The sequence below is a fragment of the Bufo gargarizans genome, chromosome 5, assembly GCF_014858855.1.
Source record: "Bufo gargarizans isolate SCDJY-AF-19 chromosome 5, ASM1485885v1, whole genome shotgun sequence".
NCBI classification, from domain to species: Eukaryota; Metazoa; Chordata; class Amphibia; order Anura; family Bufonidae; genus Bufo; species Bufo gargarizans.
This window is the reverse complement of record NC_058084.1, coordinates 198,814,998-198,834,371: the sequence shown is the minus strand read 5'-3', so window position 1 is coordinate 198,834,371 and position 19,374 is coordinate 198,814,998. Positions and strand designations below refer to the sequence as shown.

Here is a 19,374-nt window from a genome sequence, read left to right as displayed (position 1 = left end):
AAAAAGTGGCACTGTATTACATATGAGCATCACCATATTCTCAGCTACTAGCAATGGTTTTGGGGGAAAATACCTCTGCAACATGGCATCTGTTGGGAATTGCGGATGCGGACATATAAGAATACTCTGGTTGTCTGTTTAAGACATTTGGGGAATTTGTTAAGACTGGCATTTCTTTTCAGTTTTGTTGCACTTACCTCACATGTGTTACCACTGTTATCAGCAGTTCTGAAAATCTCCTCGCCATCATCACTATCGACATTTCCTATGCTTCCTTCATTCTGCTAAAACAAAAAGATAATAGATTTTTTTATGATTGTCCAACTACAAAAGTAATAATTTTGCAGAAAGGCTTTAAGATATACTTAGTTTATTTAACAGTTTCAGCATTATTATATTCCAATATTTTAACAGATTTTATTGAAGGTTAAATACAAAGATGTACAACAACCATGGTCAGGTATATGTACATATCTGGTTACATATTGGACTGCTGGTTGAAAATGAGAAGAACGAATGGGAAACATTTATGGTACTACTCTTGGAGTGCCTGAATTCTTGTACAAATCTGTGACAAAATGAGGCAAATCTTTCGTGTAATTTCGATCTCTCTTCTGGTATTTTCCCCTCTTCTTTCAAACATTCTGTCGGTGTACTCTCACCTCATCCACTATCTTTCCGCTAACTCTCTCCTTGATCTATTAGTGTGGTTTTCACACCGTACATTCTACAGAAACTGCCCTTACCTACGTGACCAATGACCTCCTGACTACGCTTTACTAATTCTCCTCAATCTCACTGCAACATTAGACACTGTAGACTACTCCTCACCATGATCCAATCTATCAGCCTATGATTGTGACCTCATTCCTGCTGTACTACAGAACACCACTTACTGTCTATTGGCTGTCTCTAACATCATGTCCTCTCTTTATCTGAAGCTGAATCTTTCAAAAACGGATCTACTGGTGTTTTCTCCATCTACTAACCAACCTAAACCTGATATCTCCATCTCAGTGTGTGGCACCATCTGCATTTCCATTGTCTCTGCGCTAAGTTTAAGAGCTCATGCACATGACTGTGCCACAATTTGCGGAACGGAACAGGAGGCCCATTATAGAAATTCCTATTCTTGGCCGCAAAACGGACAAGAATAGGACATACCTCATAATTTTTGTGGGGCCACGGAACAGAGCAACGGATACGGACAGCACACAGAGTGCTGTCCACATATTTTGGGGACCCATTGAAATGAATGGTTCCGTATATGGACCGTTTACAAAATCAAAATACGGCCCGTATATGGAACACATCGTTTGTGTGAATGAGCCCTTTATCCCCGATATTCAATCTCTTGGCAGCTCATGGTGCCTGCACTTCAAAAACATATCTAGAATCCGCCCGTTTCTAACTGTGGTAACAACAAAAACTCTCATTGTTGCCCTGATCCATTCCCATCTTGATTACTGCAACTCATTACTAATTGGCCTCCCCCTCACCAGACTCTCCCCTCTAGAATATATCCTGAAAGCAGCAGCAAGGCTCATCTATCTGTCTAATCACTACTCCGATGCCTCCACTCTGTGCCAGTCATAGGAATGGTTGCCCATACAGTACAAGATTCAATTTAAACTTTTATTTCCACTCACAAAGCCCTCTACAGTGCTGCACTCCTTACATCTCTTCCCTCCTTTCTGTCTACCATCCTACCCATGCCCTCCTTTCTGCCAATGACTTACGACTGACATACACTGTAATCCAAACTTCTCACTCCCGTTTCCAAGACTTCTCTTGAGCTGAACCAATTCTCTGTGTTCAATGTGTCCATTCTTCTTCATTTCGAAATCTAGATAGGAAAAATGCAAGTTCCAGAGGTACAGGCGCAGAGAGGTCATCTATTAATTTGGACTACTTCTCTCTAGAATGACTAAATGATGGAGCAGTCCCAGATCATGGTCCAGAAATTGAGGGTGGAATATCATTGATGTTCTAAAGCAGGGATTCTGCAACTTTAGCAAAGATGAATGGGGTCAGATAGCACTATTGAAATAATTTTTCTGCAGTAAAAAAAAGGATGCCTTATCCTCAGGATAGGCCATCAATATCAATATCTGATCAATGGGGGTCTGACTCACAGCACACTGTTGATCAGCTGTTTGAACAGGACAGATTTGAACAGGACAGAGTGTTCTTGTGAGCACTACAGCTTTTTTTTAGGCTAGAGAAGAGGCGCCTGCATTTACATAACTTTGGCGCATTCACCGCCAGTCCCTTGCTGACATGGATTTAGAACATTTTGTATGCCTAAAACAGTCATAGCAAGTGATAAATGAGGCGGGTCTGGTGGACTGCCCCCTTCCCCGCCCCCTTTTTTATACCTGGTGTAACCAGGAAAAAGTCACAGATTGCGGAGCAAATAACCTTTGTGTCTCAATCTGTCATAAAACTGCCATGTATCTTTTAGTAAATGACCCCCAGTGTTTTTGAAAGTATAACAGGAATGGTGAGTTACTCACCAGAAGGTCAATGGGTTTCACTGACTTAAAATACAGGGGAGATATATCAATTTCACTGCACCTTGTAATGTGCCTTGATTAGCACAAGAATTTGTGGTGCACGCTTGCTGCATCAAACATATGAAGTGTATGCCCCACATTTTTTATTTATTTTTGACATGCTAGGCAGGCATGAAGTAGGCTGCATTTACATGCAGCGATCTCCTCCACGGTATGGGGAAAAGCAACTGCTAATGCCATTCCTTGTCCCCAATCATTGTTTAAAAACAGCAGATCGTGATTAGACAGCATGATTTGCATTGGGATTGCCCGATGAACGAGCGTTTTCTCGTTCATCAGGTAATTGGTGGCAGTATTACACAGGCAGATTATTGCTAACAAGTGTTCCTATGAACGCTAGTCAGAGATTATCTACCCGACAATCGACTGGTGAAATACAGCCTGTAGACAGATTTCGGCGTATGTCTGGACAACAACTATAGGTGGTCTAAAAAAGTGGTGTACAATTCTTATAGAATAAACCTTATGGGTCATTGTGTCCAAAAAATGGATGCCTTCAGCTGCCAAGAGCACATACAACAGATGCCCTTAGGGCTCATTCACACAAAAAAAAAAATTGTGTTCCGTATACAGGCCGTTTTTTGAGTTCCGTATATGGAACCATTCATTTCAATGGTTCCGCAAAAAAAAATGACTGTACTCTGTATGCATTCTGTTTCCGTATTTCCGTTCCGTGGCTCCATTCACGTCAATGGGTCCGCAAAAAAAAAACCAGAACAGATACGGAATGTACTCCGTATCCATTCTTGCGGAACCATCTATTGAAAATGTTATGCCCAGACCAATTTTTTCAATATAATTACTGTATATGCCACATGGAAAAACGGACAGGAAAAACTGAATGGAACCCGGAAACATTACTGAAACAATAAACAGAAAAATTGATCCGTTAAAAACAGCCCGTAAAACACTGAAAAAAACATACGGTGGTGTGAACAAGCCATAAATTTGCCCCACAGTGTTTTCTACTACACATCTCCTATAGAATTAGTTATGTCTTTTGACATTTGTTTAACATGTAAAGGTAGTGATTGCAAAGAAATGCTTTTAGAGTGAGAAATAAAGAAGATAAACTGCCTAAAGTTCCTGGAAATAACATTTACACGACTACAGGTCCTTCTAAAAAAATTAGCATATTGTGATAAAGTTCATTATTTTCTGTAATGTACTGATAAACATTAGACTTTCATATATTTTAGATTCATTACACACCAACTGAAGTAGTTCAAGCCTTTTATTGTTTTAATATTGATGATTTTGGCATACAGCTCATGAAAACCCAAATTTCCTATCTAAAAAAATTAGCATATTTCATCCGACCAATAAAAGAAAAGTGTTTTTAATACAAAAAAAGTCAACCTTCAAATAATTATGTTCAGTTATGCACTCAATACTTGGTCGGGAATCCTTTTGCAGAAATGACTGCTTCAATGCAGCGTGGCATGGAGGCAATCAGCCTGTGGCACTGCTGAGGTGTTATGGAGGCCCAGGATGCTTCGATAGCGGCCTTAAGCTCATCCAGAGTGTTGGGTCTCTCAACTTTCTCTTCCCAATATCCCAAAGATTCTCTATGGGGTTCAGGTCAGGAGAGTTGGCAGGCCAATTGAACACAGTAATACCATGGTCAGTAAACCATTTACCAGTGGTTTTGGCACTGTGAGCAGGTGCCAGGTCGTGCTGAAAAATGAAATCTTCATCTCCATAAAGCTTTTCAGCAGATGGAAGCATGAAGTGCTCCAAAATCTCCTGATAGCTAGCTGCATTGACCCTGCCCTTGATAAAACACAGTGGACCAACACCAGCAGCTGACATGGCACCCCAGACCATCACTGACTGTGGGTACTTGACACTGGACTTCAGGCATTTTGGCATTTCCCTCTCCCCAGTCTTCCTCCAGACTCTGGCACCTTGATTTCCGAATGACATGCAACAGTCCAGTGCTGCTTCTCTGTAGCCCAGGTCAGGCGCTTCTGCCGCTGTTTCTGGTTCAAAAGTGGCTTGACCTGGGGAATGAGGCACCTGTAGCCCATTTCCTGCACACGCCTGTACACTGTGGCTCTGGATGTTTCTACTCCAGACTCAGTCCACTCCTTCCGCAGGTCCCCCAAGGTCTGGAATCGGTCCTTCTCCACAATCTTCCTCAGGGTCCGGTCACCTCTTCTCGTTGTGCAGCGTTTTCTGCCACACTTTTTCCTTCCCAGACTTCCCACTGAGGTGCCTTGATACAGCACCCTGGGAACAGCCTATTCGTTCAGAAATTTCTTTCTGTGTCTTACCTTCTTGCTTGAGGGTGTCAATGATGGCCTTCTGGACAGCAGTCAGGTCGGCAGTCTTACCCATGATTGCGGTTTTGAGTAATGAACCAGGCTGGGAGTTTTTAAAAGCCTCAGGAATCTTTTGCAGGTGTTTAGAGTTAATTAGTTGATTCAGATGATTAGGTTAATAGCTCGTTTAGAGAACCTTTTCATGATATGCTAATTTTTTTAGATAGGAATTTTGGGTTTTCATGAGCTGTATGCCAAAATCATCAATATTAAAACAATAAAAGGCTTGAACTACTTCAGTTGGTGTGTAATGAATCTAAAATATATGAAAGTCTAATGTCTCAGTACATTACAGAAAAGAATGAACTTTATCACAATATGCTAATTTTTTTAGAAGGACCTGTAGTTTCTTATCTTATTACTGACAAACATACTATTTCATTTCCTGTCATATCTTACATTCAGGAATCAAAATGTATCTTTCTTAATGTAAGGCTAAGTTCACATATGTGGCACAATTCTGGTATTTTGTTTCAGAATATGAACAGAATACTGAAATTGCTGTATCGGGCATATGCCAAATATCACAGGCACCCGACTGATCAAACTTATATTAAACATGATATACTTTAATGGGATCTGCTGGGTTTCCAACAAGGTTACACCCTTTGTTCTGCCACAATCTGCAAGGCTGGCTCCTGCCAGAACATCGACTCCTGGATTAAATGGTTGCGCCACTAATATAAATGTATCCCGCCCAACAGATATCACTCTTATATTACTTTCCCCAAATACTACCACTTGTCAGAACTATTGGGTATGAATAAAGTCCATAAGTATAAGGCCTATATAAGAGTATGGACATGAGCCTAAGGGACAACCATTTTGTCTTATTTTAAAAGGCAGGGTGAGAATTTTTTTTTACTCTGAAATTGCTAACCTAAGGTTTACTATATATACCAAAGTGTTTACCTAAGTCTGTTTTGTGAGGAGGAGATGTCCCAAGGTCTAATGAAATGTATTTGCCTAGATAAGACAATGTATTAGAAAGATGCTGAGTTCTGATGATTTTCAATGAATAGAAAGACTCTAATCTTTCTTTGTGGTTTACTGTATATAAATCAATGTATGAGTAGATTGATTTTACATTATCAATTTTAATAGGTGTGCTGAATATATAGTATATATATATATATATAAGAGTGTGGTCATTATAGCTATATTCAGTATTAAGAGTAGAAACGAGGTACAAATTCCTCTGTCATTTTTAGAATCTCTCTCAGTGTAACACACAAATTAATTATTTCTTTCCTTGAGATTTTCTTGAATGGAGAAATGTGGACACAGGTGATCATGAACAAACCCTGTCGCTTCCAAGAACAATGAATTGAGATAGCCCTGTTTATCTTGATTTAATTAGGTCTGGTCAAAAGATTTAAGGATATACAAGGTGGTTGACGAAGTATAAAAGCCATTGTCTATTCAAGATCTTCTCAAGGTTTTGTCTGAAACCTTAGATAACATTTATTGCTAGTATATTAGATAAGAGAAATAAGCGAGTGGTTCAATTTTTGTATGGAATACTAGTGCCATCTAGTGTTAGGGTAAAATACTAGAGGGAGGTTATATTGATTATAAAGTGAGGTCACTAGTTAATGATAAAACTTGGCCAAGCCCTTTCTAAGAGAGGATAAAAAGATGGTATGGGCTGACAGAAAGGATCGATCTCTAGAGCTATCTAGCTCTCCCTCTGAACAACATCAAAAGACCAGATCCAGCCCTGACCACCTTTTCAGTCATTGGAGGCAGCCATCTTTGAACCATTGAAACTGATTTCTGCTAGCTGACATTTTGGTATAGTATAACCTTACCTATATTTTATAGGATAATTAATTAAAAAAATACATATCTATATATATATTCAATTAACCATACTTTGTGTATAGTATCTGTTTTGGAATAAGATTGGGGTGTACCTGCAGCATCATCCTGAAAATTAATCCAATACAGGGAGATTGAAAATATACTAGTGAAAACACGGTATTATCTCCAAGGAACTGAATTCAGTTCTAGACCAGTATGGTTGATAATATATATATATATATATATATTTATATAGATAAAAGATAAACCAGATTTGGGTTTAATCGGACATTTGTCGGCTGAGAGAAATCAAGTATTAAATTGATTTTAAATATAATTGAGGGGTATTATTATAAGAAGGCATAATTGTGTATATATATGTTCTCAATTATTTGTGTCTTTATCACTATTTTGCATATCATTGATTGAATTTTATTATCGCCAATTTTATTACAGGGAGTGCAGAATTATTAGGCAAGTTGTATTTTTGAGGATTAATTTTATTATTGAACAACAACCATGTTCTCAATGAACCCAAAAAACTCATTAATATCAAAGCTGAATATTTTTGGAAGTAGTTTTTAGTTTTAGCTATTTTAGGGGGATATCTGTGTGTGCAGGTGACTATTACTGTACATAATTATTAGGCAACTTAACAAAAACAAATATATACCCATTTCAATTATTTATTTTTACCAGTGAAACCAATATAACATCTCAACATTCACAAATATACATTTCTGACATTCAAAAACAAAACAAAAACAAATCAGTGACCAATATAGCCACCTTTCTTTGCAAGGACACTCAAAAAGCCTGCCATCCATGGATTCTGTCAGTGTTTTGATCTGTTCACCATCAACATTGCGTGCAGCAGCAACCACAGCCTCCCAGACACTGTTCAGAGAGGTGTACTGTTTTCCCTCCTTGTAAATCTCACATTTGATGATGGACCACAGGTTCTCAATGGGGTTCAGATCAGGTGAACAAGGAGGCCATGTCATTAGATTTTCTTCTTTTATACCCTTTCTTGCCAGCCACGTTGTGGAGTATTTGGACGCGTGTGATGGAGCATTGTCCTGCATGAAAATCATGTTTTTCTTACCTTGCAGACTTCTTCCTGTACCACTGCTTGAAGAAGGTGTCTTCCAGAAACTGGCAGTAGGACTGGGAGTTGAGCTTGACTCCATCCTCAACCCAAAAAGGCCCCACAAGCTCATCTTTGATGATACCAGCCCAAACCAGTACTCCACCTCCACCTTGCTGGCGTCTGAGTCGGACTGGAGCTCTCTGCCCTTTACCAATTCAGCCATCTGGCCCATCAAGACTCACTCTCATTTCATCAGTCCATAAAACCTTAGAAAAATCAGTCTTGAGATATTTCTTGGCCCAGTCTTGACGTTTCAGCTTGTGTGTCTTGTTCAGTGGTGGTCGTCTTTCAGCCTTTCTTACCTTGGCCATGTCTCTGAGTATTGCACACCTTGTGCTTTTGGGCACTCCAGTGATGTTGCAGCTCTGAAATATGGCCAAACTGGTGGCAAGTGGCATCTTGGCAGCTGCACGCTTGACTTTTCTCAGTTCATGGGCAGTTATTTTGCGCCTTGGTTTTTCCACACGCTTCTTGCGACCCTGTTGACTATTTTGAATGAAACGCTTGATTGTTCGATGATCACGCTTCAGAAGCTTTGCCATTTTAAGAGTGCTGCATCCCTCTGCAAGATATCTCACTATTTTTGACTTTTCTGAGCCTGTCAAGTCCTTCTTTTGACCCATTTTGCCAAAGGAAAGGAAGTTGCCTAATAATTATGCACACCTGATATAGGGTGTTGATGTCATTAGACCACACCCCTTCTCATTACAGAGATGCACATCACCTAATATGCTTAATTGGTAGTAGGCTTTCGAGCCTATACAGCTTGGAGTAAGACAACATGCATAAAGAGGATGATGTGGTCAAAATACTCATTTGCCTAATAATTCTGCACGTAGTGTAATATTTGTGTCATTCTCAAAATGTTGGCCACGACTATAGGTTGTGTCCTGCATTGGAGCCTTGTAATGTAGGACGCACAAGCTTCATTGGTAAGAACAAGGGGCATGGGTAGTGTCACATGTCCTGCTGATGTAATCTCACTGCCCTAAGGCATGATGGGACAGCAGACACATGACAAACCAGGAAGTAGGATTCAACATCCAACTGCCTAACATCCAAGTAGTACACACAGTAGAAACCACTGCCCAGCCATTCCCATTTCCCGTAACTCAGAACCCGATGGAGTAGGACAACAAGAGAATTGAAATACTTCTATGCAAGCCTTTATTTAGCTGAAAAGCAATTTGAGCTAAGACACAAAGGGAGAAATGTATCAGGCAGGCAATATTTGAAGTCAGTTTTGCTTGAGCCTGCATTGGCATACCCTGCACTAAATTAACCAAATGTTGCACATTGTTTGTTAAATTTGGTGCAATCTTAAACCTAACACTTTTACTAGAAATCTTACTCTGATTTTCTACACTACCTCTCTACTGGAGTGAGCCTTCAACTTTTTTGTGACTAAAGGGCCCTCTACATAGGCCAAGAATCCTGAAGATAATCACTGAGCATTCATAGGAACTCTCATTAGCGACTATTAGTCAGTGTAAATGTACCACTCGTTCATCAGGTAATCCGATCGTTTGTGTGCGCAAACAAAACTTATAGTTTACTGGCAGCAGATTGTGCTGTGTAAACACGATCTGCTGCTGGCAAACGAGTCTGTATGGGGAAGGGTGATGGCATTAGCGATCACTCCACCCCACACTCTGGAGGAGATCGCTGCATGTAAATGCAGAGGTCTCCTCTACCAGCGATCAGCAGATTGTCGGGAAGGAACACTTTTTTTCTGACAATCTGCTGCAGTGTCGTCCCATATAAAAAAAACTTTAATCGATTGTCATAAAATTAACCTTTTCATGACCAAGGGTCATTGATACCCCCGTGACCACATATAATTTTGCAAATCTGATGTGTTAGTTTATGTGGTAATAACTTTGGAACCCTTTTACGTATCCAAGGCATTCTGAGTTTGTTTTCTCGTGACACATTGTACTTCACGATAGTCATAAATTTGAGTCAATATATCTCACCTTTATTTATGAAAAAAATGTACCCAAAATTTCCATTTCTCTGCTTTTAAAACAGAAAGTGATACCTCATAAAATATTTATTACTTAACATTCGCAATATGTCTACTTTATGTTGGCATCATTTTGTAAATGCAATTTAATTTTTTTAGGATAGAACCCACTTTTTAAGGACCAGTTCAGGTCTGAAGTCACTTTGTGGGGCTTACATAGTGGAAACGCCCCATAAATGACCCCATTTCAGAAACTACACCCCTCAAGTTATTCAAAACTGATTTTACTAACTTTGTTAACCCTTTAGGTGTTCCAAAAGAATTAAAGGAAACTGGAGATGAAATTTCTAAATTTCACTTTTTTGTCAGATTTTCCATTTTAATCCATTTTTTTCTTTAACACATTGAGGGCTAACAACCAAACAAAACTCAATATTTTTTACCCTGATTCTGCGGTTTACAGAAAAACCACACATGTGGTCGTAAACTTCTGTACGGGCACACGACAGGGTGCAGAAGAAAAGGAGCGCTATATGGTTTTTGGAAGGCAGATTTTGCTGTACTGGTTTTTAGATGTCATGTCCCATTTTAAGCCCCCCTGAAGCATCCCTACAGTAGAAACTCCCAAAAAGTGACCCCATTTTGGAAACTAGTGGATAAGGTGCCAGTTTTATTGGTACTATTTTGGTGTACATATGATTTTTAATTGCTCTATATTATGTTTTTTTGTGAGGCAAGGTAACCCAAACATTCATCAGACAAGGTAGATCATGTGCTATTTTTATAGAGCAGGTTGTTACGTACGCAATGATATAAAATATGTCTACTTATTTTATTTGTTTGTTTCAGTTTTACATAATAAAAAAATTTGAAAATATGTTTTTGTGTCTCCATTTTCGGAACGCCTTATTTTTATTTTTAATTTTCTGCCTATTGTCTTGTGCAGGGGCTCGTTTTTTGTAGAAAGTGTTGATGTATTTATTGGTACCATTTTTAGGTACATATGATTTTTTGATCATTCATTATTACACTTTATGCGGCAAGGTGACCAAAAAATTGGTTGTTTTGGAACAGTTTTTATTTATTTATTTTTTCAGAGTTCACATGAGCGGTTAGGTCATATAATATTTTTATAGAGCAGATAATTACGGATGTGGCAATACCTAATATGTATACTTTTTCTTATTTATTTAAGTTTGAGACAATAATAGCTTTTATTAATAAAAAAGAAATGATGTTTTAGTGTCTCCAGAGAGCCATAGCTTTTTAATTTTTTGACCAATTGTCTTAGGTAGGGTCTCATTTCTTGTGGCATGAGGTGATGGTTTGATTAGTACTATTTTGGGGGGCATACACCTTTTAGATCGTTTGGTGTTACAATTTTTGTGAAGTAAGGTGACAAAAAATTGCTTTTTTGGCACTGTTTTTATTTTATTTGTTTCTAAGAGTCTAGAGTTTTTCTAAGTTCTAAGAGCTATAGTTTTTTTTAGTTTTTTAGCAATTTTCTTATGTAGGGGCTACTTTTTTGTGGGATGAGGTGAGGGTTTTATTGGTACCATTTTGTAGTACATACACCTTTTTGATCGCTTGATGTTGCACTTTTTGTGATGTAGGGTGACAAAATTTTTCTTTTTATGATGTTATCGGACAGGGAGGATCATGTGACATATTTATAGAGCCGGTCATTACGGATGTAGTGATACCTAATATGTGTATTTATCTTGAAGATCCAGTGGGGCTGATGGCTGTACTGTACTTTGCAATGCTCTTGCATTGCAAAGTATAATACTATCAGTTTTACACTGATAGATGGCAACACTGGACGCCTTAGCCATCGCAGGGCGGCAGTCCGATGGTTGAGAGAGGGAGCCCCCTCCCTCTGTTAACCCCTTGGATGCCGCTGACAGCGGCATCTAAGAGGTTGCAGTTGAGTGTCAACATACAGCTGCCACTTGCTGTTGATGGCGGCGGCTTAGGAACGGAGCAGCCGCCATCACAAATAGCAAGGGCACGGAGCAGGGGGACCCAACCAGGGGGGAGTGTTGAAATGAGGGCAGAGCTGGCACAGATGGGGGCAGGGCATGGAGGAAACACAGCCACAACCTACGGACAACAGGGAAGACATCAAGGGGCAAACAAGCCACAGGAAGACATCAGGGGGCACAGATCAGGGGACACATATTGGGGGCACACAGCAGCCAGTGCCTGATTTCAGGCTCTGATCTGCAGCGTGCAGATCAGAGCCTGAAACCGGCATTTTAACACTGCAGCGATCCGATTAGTTAGTCTGCACAGACTAACCAATTGAAGTGATTTCCGGCAAGGGACCACTCTGATTGGTCCCTTGCCGGCATTACTGGACTGTATGCTGTCCATGACAGCAGCAGTCCAGGGGCAGAAGCTTTAATCCAAGCGTCTTTCAGCGTTTATACACATGCTAGCTGCACGGGGTATGTACAAATAGTACGTATATAGCTGTATAGCAGTCGGAAAGGGATTACATAGCTAACCACAGCCACTTTCCCACCCACTTTTCAAAACTGGAGTGAGTAGTGCAAAAAATGCAAAAGCAAGTAAGCCCAAAAAGTTGAACAGTCCCTATTTGTGACTTTTTGAAGCCATAATTCTTGAGTGAAGGTCTTTATGAATTTCCCCCAAAGAATTCATTTGTTTACCTTGTTTCCTTTCTTGTAGCTTCGAAAAAATCCAAAGATTCCCTTTCTCTCCTTCTCTGCTGTGTCACTGTTACGATTCCTTTCTGTAAAAAGAGTAACACAGTTAGCATTGAGGTATAACAATAGGTCCCAAAATTTTCTAAACATATTTTTTTAAATACGTGCAGTAAAGAGGCGACTATAACGCACTGTTGCAGCATACCTGTAGACCCCTGGTTTCTTCCCCGCTTCCTATCTGTGTCTGCACCTTAAACGTTTGTTACAGACCAAATGTAATAAGAGATCTCATCGGAAACTTGTACTTGCACTTTTAAAAGGTGGACTTTGCAAGGAAGATTAGCCATAACTGGTGCTTAGCCTAAGTGCAAGGTCCCTGAGCAATAATATGCAAGTTTACAGCTCCCATTTATTGCTGCAGCAGGACTGACATTCTATATATGGTAAAAATGAAAGCTAACAATTTCGAATTCAGTTCAAACACTGTACACATACCTGTGGGATTAATGGTACACACTAGGTCACACCTATAACGTCATACAGTTTAGCCGATTTATAGGGCAGTGAATAACAGAAGCCTGTCGTACCATGTTTACAAACTACATAGGCTAGGGGTGGAAAGAAGAGCAAGTATGCATGTTGGGAGTTGTAGTTACACAACAGCTGGAGTGCCACAGGTTGTCCACCCCTATATAGACCTTGTGGATTAGCCAAACTTTGAAAATTTACATAGTAGGCTATGTATGCGGGTGAGCTGAATATACTTGAGGCCTGCTCTCTTTCAAAGACAGTGGGTAGCTCTGTTGCTGTAAATGGTGATTTGGGGGGAAGGGGCTGTGTCACGACCCTTGGTCAGGGTCGTGACTCCTTGGGAGCCGCATGCAGTTGCCCGCGGTTTGGTGTTGTGTCAACCGCAGCTGGGGGCACTTAGTGGTTTGCCTCAAGTGCGGTTGCCGCGGACAACAGGTATGCGTGCGGTTGCCCTTGGCAACGTGTGTTTGTGTGCACTTCCCTTGTCTGGTGTGCACGGGGGTTATTGTGTGCACTTCCCCTTTGAGTTGGTGTTTTCCCTTCCCTGGTGTTGGAAGGGTTAACTTCCTTCCTAGTGTGTGTGTGCACTGGGTGTGTCTGACTGTTGGGTGTGGCTTCTTGGCCCTATAAAGCCTCACTGGAAGGCAGTAGTCAGAGAGGGTGCTTCAGCCATGCTTGCTGGAGACATCCTCCTGGTTATTTACCAACTGCCAGTGGGGGCCACCCTTCTGGTCATGAAATGTTACCTTGCCTGATGTGATGTTTATGTGTATGTGGTTGCTTGTTTATTGCACCTTATGGTTTCCTGGTTTCCCGTGTGATGTATGGTGTGTGCTGTTGTCATTTCTGTTGTTGTGGACAAACAGCACTTTTACATGGGTTCCAGGCTGTGTGTCTGTGGCAGGTAGGTGAGGTTGTAGTTTCCACGTACCTGCCACTGCCATAAGTTGTTTTGTTTCCCCCTTATTTACAGCTTGGCCATTCTAGGCTCCTGTTCCTCCATGTCCAGGAGGAACAGGTAGTCTACCCAGCTCCTAGCTTAGGGACCTGAGGTTCCAGAGCATGAGTCCTCCTACCTTTAAGGTCGGGTCATGCTGCTAGGAGTTAGGGTCAGATTAGGGAGGCTTTAGGAGGTGACCTGCTCCCTGATCCTGTGGTCCTGGCCAAACAGCGACCAAACATCTACGGGTACCGCACGGCTGAGGGTTTCCCCCATCCCCAGCCGTGACAGGCTGACTTTGAAGGGATTCTGTCAGCTAGTTTGAGCCTATAGAGCTGAGCACATGTGCTGCTACGTCAACAACATTTCCCATAGCTCTGAGTGCTTTTATTCTGTAAAAAAAAACATTTTTTTTATATATGCAAATTAGGCTAGTAAGTAGCTCAAGGGGCTGTTACCAACGTTTCAGGAGCCCAGCCACGCCCACTTTGAAGGAGCCCAGCACCGCCCGCATCCTCCGAATATCCTCCTTGCTCCCCCGACGTCACACAGTTAGAGCGCTATAATCTCGCCCATGCCAGCTAGCGCATGCACGGTTTGTTCCCTGAGGCTGATGCCAGCACAGGGAAGGAATACAATACCAGCACTGACATGCGGAGCATTCGCGCATGCACGAGATTATGGTGCTCTAACTGTGTGACTCGGGGGAGCAAGGAGGAGATTCGGAGGATACGGGGTGGTAGTGCAACGCTGTGGACACCTGCCCATGTAGAACTTATCTTACCAGCCCTTGATTTTGCTATAGTATAGTCTTTACAGTGGATTAGGCTTCGACCCGTATTTGACCCATTCAAACACAATGGAAAGACCAAAAAATATCAAATACATTTACAAATTACAGCCTAATATAATTAGTGGTAATGGCTTCTGAACCACTAGAACTTCTGAGATGTTATAAACACCACTGCACTGGCAATCAAATAACAGGAACTAATTTAAAGGGGAAGATACCCCCTTATAACAGTGCCAGTATTTGTGCCCCCACAACCGCGTATGCCAAAGTACAAGCCACAGTGCCCCTAGAAAACTGCTACTTTCAATACTTGAAAGTAAAATGTCAAGATGCCGCTTACAGTAACTTTTTTTAAAAACATATTTTTTATTATTCCACCTAAGAGCTTACGTCTGCAATACAAGTACTTTGGCAAAAGTAGAGGTATAACAGAATTCAAAAAATATATAAGAGAAGAAAACAGATTAAGAACAGTAATATAACAATAACATTAATCAAAATGATAAATTAACATTGACAATTAAAATGAACTGTAATATACAGAGGTTGTCCAAATAGACCAATTTATTTTGAAAAGGAATAATTGACCCAAGGAGGAGGCTTTCAAAGCCAGAATATTTCATTTATACCCCTTACCACATTAGAAATAGAAGAAACTTTATGTTTAGTTCATCAAAAGCTATCCCAGATCCTGCCACTCCTGGTTTTCTATAGAATGCAGGTTAAGTGATCTAGGATGCAAAAGGAAAGTGTTTGACCCCTGCCCCCAAACCCCAGGAAATCCAGTACCTAAAGAATGAAAAAACCTCTAAAAAAGCAGTATACACTAGCTATGGTATAGCACAAAGGCTAGTTCCACACTAACATTTCTCAGATCTGACAGGCTCAGAACAGTCTGTATTCCGTATTGACGGAAGCTACAGGGATGCCGCCTGAACGTATTAACTATAACGGGGACCAGCGGAGATACAGCCGCAACCCGGCAAATATGCCAAGAATCGGATGGACAAATATCACTGCACTGGAACAGCCTGCCGGATCTGAGGAAAGCTAGTGTAAAACTAGCCTTACAAATACCACATATAACATAATGTATATAACAGTTTAAAGATAAAGTATACTTATGTGGTTCATTACAGCTATTCTTTCTGTATCAATAGGCTCAGTACTTTTGTAATTGTAGAAAATAATCAGGATGTCCTTGTTCAAAGTCCACATTATTGTTAGGTGATTCATGAATGGTAACACGCTTTGGCTATATTTCAGGAAACAGCTTTAAAAGAATAAATTAAATCACTTCCATGCTTTAATGTGTCCATGTGATATCCTCTTTTGTGTTCATTTTAAATAACTCCTATCATCCATTTCTTATGTTAATGAATTTGAGGGTTACACAAAAAAACTATGCAAAATATATCAACACATGGAGTAACATTGCAAAACCACACACCGTAAAAGTAGGTAAATGATAATGACATTGTGAATCATAAATCTGTCCAAAAGAGTATACCTGAATCCTGAGTACAATCCATAGAGTTAGGGCTCATGCACACGACCCTGTGTTGGCCGGGCCCATGCTGCGGACAGCAATTTGCTGTCTGCAATGCACAGGCACTGACTGTGGGTCAGCCACATGCGGATCGCGGACCCAATCACTTGAATAGGGTCCGCGATCTGCACCACAAAAAAGTAGTACACGCACTCCGTAGTGCTTCTGTGGGCTTGCGATCCGGGGTGCACACGGCTGATGCTCGTGTATTGTGGACCCCCTGTATGCGGGCCACCATATGAGCCCTTAAAGGGGTGTTGTCATCTCAACCAGTCAGAGCGGATATTGGAATACCCCTCAAATAAGATGGCCAGAGAAGGTCACCATTATGGAAACAGCCAGTTGGCTGTGCTATGCTGCTTCTGTAACTCCCATAAAGGTGAGCGGAACTTATAGAAACAGAGTAGCACTGCGAGCTATGGAAACAGTGTAGCTTGCTTGCTACATGCTGCACTGTTCCTGTAGCTCCTACGGACTACTATGAGAGTTAGGGCTCATGTAAACGGCTGTAGCAATTTTTACGGTCTGCAAATTGTGGACCCGCAAAACACAGATACCGGCCGTATGTCTTTCGTATTTTGTGGAACGGAATGTCCAGCCCATAATAGAACAGTCCTATCCTTGTCTTTAATGCAGACAAGAATAGGACAAGTTCTACATTTTTGAGGTGCCACAGAACGGACATGCAGATGCTGACAGCATACTGGGTGCTGTCTGCATTTTTTGCAGCCCAATTGAAGTGAATAGGTGCACATCTGATCTGCAAAAAAAATGCTGGATCGGATGTGGACAAAAAATAAGTTAGTGTGCATGAGCTCTTAGTCAACCCCCTGTAGCATCCTGACCTCACTTGTCACAAAGCACAAGCCTTACATATAGAGTGGATAATTAGAGAGAGACGCGGCACTCACCAATGGTTTTGCTGGTTGCTTTTATTGCAATTCAAGCAGCAATAAAAGCAACCAGCAAAACCATTGGTGAGTGCCGCGTCTCTCTCTAATTATCCATTTGAATACTACTTATCACGCTGAGCACCGCCACTTTGGTCTTCAAAGACAACTGCACGTCTATGGATCCTTGACAGATGTAAGGCATATACAGGTGAATTTACGTAGTGCCGCAGATTTTCCTTTTTCCTCTCACCCTTGGCTTACATATAGAGTGTTTAACTACTTGCTGCTTTAGGGCACATGCACATGACCATATGTATTTTGCAGTCCGCAAAAACAGATCCTCAAAAAATACAGATGACGTCCGTGTGCTTTCCATGATTTGTGGAACGGAACAGCTCACCTCTAATAGAACAGTCCCATCCTTGTCCATAATACGGACAATAATAGGACATGTTCTATTTTGTAGCGGAACGGAAATACGGACATATAGAAATGGAATGCACACGGAATAACTTCCGTTTTTTTGCGGACCAATTGAAATGAATGGTTCCGAATACGGTCCGCAAAAAAAACCGGAGCGGACACGGAAAGAAAATACGTTCGTGTGCATGAGCCCTTAATTGTTGTTAATGTAGTAACTCAGTTTGCTCACATTTTTGTCATGCATGGATCATACACAATAAGGACAGCAGAGGGCAATAGCAGGCATATGCTTGTATAGTGTGTATTATGTACAGTCGTGGCCCAAAGTTTTGAGAATTACCTAAATATTGGAAATTGGAAAAGTTGCTGCTTACGCTTTTATAATAGCAATTTGCATATACTCCAGAATGTTATGAAGAGTGATCAGATGAATTGCATAGTCCTTCTTTGCCATGAAAATTAACTTAATCCCCAAAAAAATCCTTTCCACTGCATTTCATTGCTGTCATTAAAGGACCTGCTGAGATCATTTCAGTAATCATCTTGTTAACTCAGGTGAAAATGTTGACGAGCACAAGGCTGGAGATCATTATGTCAGGCTGATTGGGTTAAAATGGCAGACTTGACCTGTTAAAAGGAGGGTGATGCTTGAAATCATTGTTCTTCCATTGTTAACCATGGTGAACTGCAAAGAAACGCGTGCAGCCATCATTGCGTTGCATAAAAATGGCTTCACAGGCAAGGATTGTGGCTACTAAGATTGCACCTCAATCAACAATTTATAGGATTATCAAGAACTTCAAGGAAAGAGGTTCAATTCTTGTTAAGAAGGCTTCAGGGCGTCCAAGAAAGTTCAGCAAGCGCCAGGATCGTCTCCTAAAGAGTATTCAGCTGCGGGATCAGAGTGCCACCAGTGCAGAGCTTGCTCAGGAATGGCAGCAGACAGGTGTGAGCGCATCTGCACGCACAGTGAGGCGAAGACTTTTGGAAGATGGCCTGGTGTCAAGAAGGGCAGCAAAGAAGTCACTTCTCTCCAAAAAAAACATCATGGACAGATTGATCTTCTGAGGACTGGGGCAAAGTCATATTCTCCGACGAAGCCTCTCTCCGATTGTTTGGGGCATCAGGAAAAAGGCTTGTCCGGAGACAGGGCTGGTGCAAGGATTTTTGCCACCCTAGGCAAAAGCTAATTTTGCTGCCCCTTGAATCTGCCCATTGACTCTGCCCATTGGCCACACCCCTTTACCCGCCCCCTTTTTCGGCCACCTATTGCATGCAACATTTTACTTGAAAATTTCACTGGTATAACTGATATATGGTATACGTTCCACCTATCAAAATCAAATCACTGTCGTTTGGAACGCTACATTTCTGTTAAAACTGTTACTTTATTAATCAGAAAAACAAAAGGGAAGGGGGACTAACCTATATTAAAATTCTAGGACACCATCCATTCAGTATAGGGTCGATATGAGGACCTATAAGCCGCATACACGGTAAATGCAGCTGCGGATGGGGTCACTAGAAATGCCGCAGGCTAGTGCTATACTGCAAGTGAAAGCAGAGGGCCATGGGGCCGTGCTAATTGATTCCACAGAAGTAAGCACTAAGGTGCGGTCAGTGTGCTCTGAATCACTACCAGCTCATGGATCCCTCGACTAAAGTTATGGATAGACTAATCCAGTGATAAACATCTGCCTGCAGAAGCCGATCTCAATTGAATCCATCCGTTCATGTGAAACGGATGTCTAAGA

At 41.1% G+C, this 19,374-nt stretch overlaps 1 protein-coding gene across 6 annotated transcripts in view; it reads right to left on the bottom strand.

Moving 5' to 3' along the window:
* Positions 1-19,374, bottom strand: part of LOC122938416 (protein cordon-bleu-like) — a 503,795-nt gene that overhangs the window by 197,302 nt on the left and 287,119 nt on the right. For 5 of the 6 annotated variants that reach the window (XM_044293907.1, XM_044293906.1, XM_044293905.1 and 2 more), the window contains 2 exons: positions 12,495-12,577; positions 198-284 (listed from right to left, as the gene is read on the bottom strand). In XM_044293907.1, coding sequence (XP_044149842.1) covers positions 198-284; positions 12,495-12,577 — 170 coding nt within the window. The remainder of the gene's footprint in view (positions 1-197; positions 285-12,494; positions 12,578-19,374) is intronic. The other variant, XM_044293904.1, reaches the window with a different exon arrangement.